Here is a 5,147-nt window from a genome sequence, read left to right on the forward strand (position 1 = left end):
TGCCCCAGCAATTTGACAATCAAATATCATATTCCTGTTAATACCTACTACCTACACATGCACTTTGGTTCTGAGAGTTGCAGGTCTCACATACATAAATTAGTCATGTCTGGAGTCTAAGATGGCATACAGAAATTGTAGACATAATGATAGACAAGACATGGGAAGAAAGATATGTTATAGGGTATTTGTTTTAATTTGAATAATCTGATTATTAATTATTATTTGATCCATAACAATCCCCATTTTTATTTACTTAGCCCCATGCTTAGAGTCATGCCATCACCTCTGCCTGTTTGGTATATGCTGTTACTCTTGGCTTGTTATCTTTTGCTGTTACTTAAATATTTTAATTTTATTTAACACTTATCTCTCTTGCTGTTTATGGAGTTAGTTTTAATTTTAGCGCTTCCTCTTTCAATTATTATACTATTTTGGTTTTCCTATCTTTATATTGTATTTTGTTTTTCATAGATTTCATAAACATTAGGGCTGGAAGGGACCTCGGGAGATCATCGAGTCCAGCCCCCTGCCCAAAGGGCAGGAAGTCAGCTGGGGTCATTGGATCCCAGCAAGATAAGCATCCAATTTACTCTTGAAGGTGTTCAATGCAGGTGCTTATTTTTATGTGTAACTAACCTTTACCAATTTTTGGATTAATTTATGCCCTATGAGTAGAGAAGTCAATGTGATCGCTCAATGTGCATCAAAGTAGGCCTGTATTTAAGCCTTTACAAAACTAGTGCCCTATTTATTATGGAGATAGTCTGCCACCTTTTGTCATGTTGATTAGCTACCTATACTCTCTGGGTAGACCCAGTGATTCCCCTCAGATAAGACACTTTCCATGTAACAGTTGCAGAATCCTGCCCTAAATTATTTTTTTAGCCTCACCTTTTTTAGAACCGTTTATATTTCAATTCATTGCTTGCTTGTCTTTTTTAAATATAAGGATTAAATGTTGAAAATAAAAGGGACACAAAGAGAAATTCAGAAATTAGCAGCAGTGGAGATGAGCAAGCTATGAACATCTCTTGATACATGTTTGTGAACTACATAGCTCAGTGGAGTTGCAGTCTTGCCTGGGGCCTCTAAGCTTTACTGTAATTCAAATAAATAAGAATAAAATGCCCTAGTTGCTCAGTGACTTACAGACAAGAGTTTGCTTGGACAGACACAATGCTATGGCTGTTTTCACTGTGATTTAGTTTTGAAGAGTACATCCATATAAGCTTTGTCCAGATCAATGGGTTTCTTTTGCACAGCTGCCCGCAGGTGCTCAGGGAGGAGCCTCCGTCTTCGGATTTCTCCCAGGACATCATCCTTCTTTCGGGGTCTACCATCCACCAGTGCTTCAGGTGCACTGTGCACATCCTGCAGTTTTAACTGAAGCCAGTCCTGTCTCTCCACAGTATGCAGGTGTTCCCCCAGGTTGTGCATCAGTTGCATCTCACTCACTGACCGCTTCCTGTAGGAAAGAAGAACAAAGAAACAGACTCTTAATGGTCCACCCCCGAATTCTTGATTTCTATCAAAGCCCTGGATTGGGAACTTTCGGGATACAGTGCAGTGCAAGATGCATCTGCAGAACCTGGCCTTTTACTCAATAAGGGATGTACTGTTATCTGGCACAATGAAAAATTATGATTTAATTAGTAGCAGATTTATTAGTGTGAGGAGGCTCAGAAGTTTGAAACAGTCTAGTTTGTATTGTGTAAGTATTGGGTACTACCATATTTATTTGGATTATAATTGTATTTATGTAATTGATCAATACCATGAAAATAAAGTATATTGCTAAAAACATCTCCAAGCTCAAAAATATACGACAATATACTTACGTCACTGATCTTCCATCAGACTTTGTAAAGAAAGAAATTGCATATAAAATGATAGCAATCTTGGTCATATTTTTAATAGAAATCATGTTAGCTGTAAGACAGAAAGAAAGACAAAAATTGGTGAATCTGTTTCAAATAATTTCCAACTAATTAAGCAAAGGGAGCAATTTGGATAACATATAGGGCAAAGTCTTAAAGGCAGGCATATTCAGAAAGTGACTAAGAAGTGTAATGACTACAATAAGGGATTTGGGATTGTGAAGAACTGACTTCTTAATTTTGCCAGTGACTTTGGCAAGTCTTGTAACTTCTGCGAGCTTCAATTTCCCCATTTATCATGTGGTAATAATACTAACCTAACCCTTAATATCTTTGGATGCAAAGCATCAATAGTTGCAAAATATTATGGTTATAATTTATTTTTCATTTCTATCTCATTGAGAAGATATTTTTAAGTACTTTGAAATACTTCTTTACATCCATGATGCCCATGATAGCATTCTTTTATGTTTCCTGTGTCTCGGTGGGCATGTTTACATGTTCATTAATGAGCCTTAGATACTGCACATTTAGTTTAGTACTTCTTTAATAAAGTACTAACTAAACGCACAGTACCTAGAGTTATTGTGCAGTTGCATTGGTGCACAATTATTTAGTGACATTTACTGTGCATTAGCCTAATAGCACTGCACAGTAGGCTATTAGCATGGTTTTTGCTGTGACATGCTACTGCACAGTGTTATAAGGGTAATGCACAGTAAGCGTCTGGTGTTAGATGCACCCAGTGAGTTGCATTTTCCTGACAGAACTAAGAATTTGATTTTACTCTAAGCCAGTTTCACGCTGGTATAATTCTACTGAATACAGTGGTATTATTCCCCATTTTGACTTATGTAAGTGGAATAGTAATTAGTAGGGATCCTGGTTTTCTCTGAAATAAAAAATCCCCAATTTTTGTATTAAAAGAGTAACACAAAATCCACATTTTTCCATGATTAAAATGAAACATCACTAATATATATATCTATCTGTCATATATTTTAATCATATATTTCCATGTACATGCATACATATATGTGTACTACTATTCATAATTTCATTGCATATTAATTGTTAACAACCATAAAGAGTATAATTTTACTTTCATTCAATATGTTTAACATAATCAGAAACAGACTAAAAGTGTGCAGCCTGAAACATCTTTTGAAACAAAATCACTTTTGTAAAATAAAAGAAAATATAGCATACTTACCAAGAAATATCTTAAACAGGTCTTTGCTTCAGATATGTCAGCAGCTGACTGTCTTTGGAGTCGAGTATATTTAAAGACTACTGAATTGGTCTAGTGGACCCCTTAAATGTAACTTTAAAATAGAACTTCTAAGTAACTAAGAAGCCCTTTTATTGTCTCAGTTGATGTCACTCCCAGCACACACCCCCTGACCCTCATGTACCCACCCTCTTATGGTTTTGTTAATTGCGCATTTAAAGAAAGAGAAAAGAAAGGTTTAAGATAAAAGAAAGTATCCTGGGTAACCCTGAAGAGGTTTGACTTTTGGGGAATCTGATTTTGGGTTAGGAAGAAAATGCAAGTAAGGTAATTATCAATGACTGAATTTACTGATCAGCTTTAAATGTTAATGACTCCACAGATGACTAAACATAGTAAACTTTTAAAGCAGAGTACAATGACCACATGAAGTAAATCCCATGTTACAGGAGCCTTTACTAAACAAGACCCATTCAATTTTGACCCTAAATATCTTATTCCAGATTATCATGTTATTCTCTAAAAAGAAAAACTAAGTATTTTCAAAGGATAATTTCAGTTCAAAATTGAAAATGCTTTGAATGCACCTGTTGCAAAATAGAACAGATTAAAAATAGTAAAATGGATGAAATATTCGCGCAGCTATTTTTAACTAGCTAAATCGCCATTTCTACTAGAAACACTGTTTTAATTTTACAAAAGGAATACTCACCCTTTTTATTCCTTACCTTTCTAACAAAGTAACAATTGTAAGGACAGATAATTTCAATTGGATAGCATGGCCCCTGTTCAGCAGAGTACTTAATCGCATTTATAACTTGAATCATGAGAGTAGTTCCACAGAGTTGCTGAATTTGGGTCATGGTCTTGATTAAATACCATTTTTTAGAAAATTAAAAAATATTGCCAAGAACCTTGAATCAATGTAGCCTTTGATAAAATTTTAGCATTAACATGAATATATACATAGATACATGTATGTTATATATTAAAGACTGACTTTATCTCACCATCTATATATAACTTCAGACACTTCAGGGTTCAATTCTGTAGTCCAGGAAAGCAAGGTAGGATCCTAAAGTATATGTATTAAGCAGCAGCACCATGCTGTTTGATAAGGTGTATATATTCTTATTTTGTTGTAGAACTACAGAAGACATATTGTAACACAAGGGCCCTATTCTTAAAACCTCACTGAGGAGAACAGCTCAGCTTATTTACCAGTAAGTGGGACTACTCTTGTGAGTGAGGCTCCAGGATCAGACCATCTGAAAAACCTTCTTAGGGCCCACTTCTGCAAAGATCACCGTATAAGGGGAAACCAGGAACTCACTTGAACTGCCACTGTTTCCACAGTGCTCCATGGAGGGAAAGGAATCCATTTGTATGGCTCTCATGGCAGGACTTGAGCTTTTGTTGAACCATTGAAAGACTAGATCTTGCAAGCCTTCCTATTGATTTTCAGCTCATACTTTATTTATAGCAGCTTGCCAGATCTAGGGACATTTGAGTGTGTTTTATTTGGAGAAGAAAAATCATAAGACCACCATAACTTTTTCTGAAATTTTTTTTAAATCAAAATATGGTTTACATGGTGAAGGAAGACTTTTGTTACACTGTTGAGGAAATAATATTTGAAAGAAAACAAAGATGAGAAGGAATAGCTGCAATGTTACATAGTTAAGCGTATTTTACAAACTGAGTTTTATTTATTAGTTTGGACTTTATGCTTACGAATCAATTATCATCAGAGGATTTAGCACATGCCAGAAGGGGAAGTACATGTTGTTATCCCCATTTTACATAGCGGTAAGAAGAGTGACAAAGGTTTAGACTCAGCCAAGTCAGTCACCTACAGAATTGTGAATAGAACCTAGAGCTACTCTTAACACTCCCTGTTCTGCTAGGCAACAGTTTTTTCAACTTCTGCAAAGAGAAATGTTGCTCTATGAACAAATGCTTTATTCCACTGTCACTGTGCAGAACTTGGTAAAAAGTCATATCTGCTCAAATTTTGTTCTAGAAATGGCTGTTGT

General features: G+C 35.5%; 1 protein-coding gene across 1 annotated transcript; it reads right to left on the reverse strand.

Moving 5' to 3' along the window:
* Positions 1–1,194: 1,194 nt before the first annotated feature.
* On the reverse strand, positions 1,195–1,927 carry PTH (parathyroid hormone). The gene is made up of 2 exons (XM_090034624.1): positions 1,842–1,927; positions 1,195–1,468 (listed from the first exon to the last, which is right to left on the reverse strand). Exons 1-2 carry the CDS (start codon positions 1,925–1,927, stop codon positions 1,195–1,197), a joined length of 360 nt encoding a protein of 119 aa, XP_089890750.1.
* Between the last annotated feature and the right edge of the window lie 3,220 nt (positions 1,928–5,147).

This window comes from Crocodylus siamensis, chromosome 2 (assembly GCF_052110815.1).
Source record: "Crocodylus siamensis isolate JL-2025a chromosome 2, ASM5211081v1, whole genome shotgun sequence".
Lineage (NCBI taxonomy): Eukaryota > Metazoa > Chordata > Crocodylia > Crocodylidae > Crocodylus > Crocodylus siamensis.

What these genes read in the sequence shown, in the direction of transcription:
- PTH (XM_090034624.1), bottom strand. Translation starts at nt 1,927, where the DNA reads ATGATTTCTATTAAAAATATGACCAAGATTGCTATCATTTTATATGCA. An exon ending in TCTGATGGAAGATCAGTGAC is followed by an intron (nt 1,469 to 1,841) that starts GTAAGTATATTG and finishes TCTTTCCTACAG; the next exon opens with GAAGCGGTCAGTGAGTGAGA.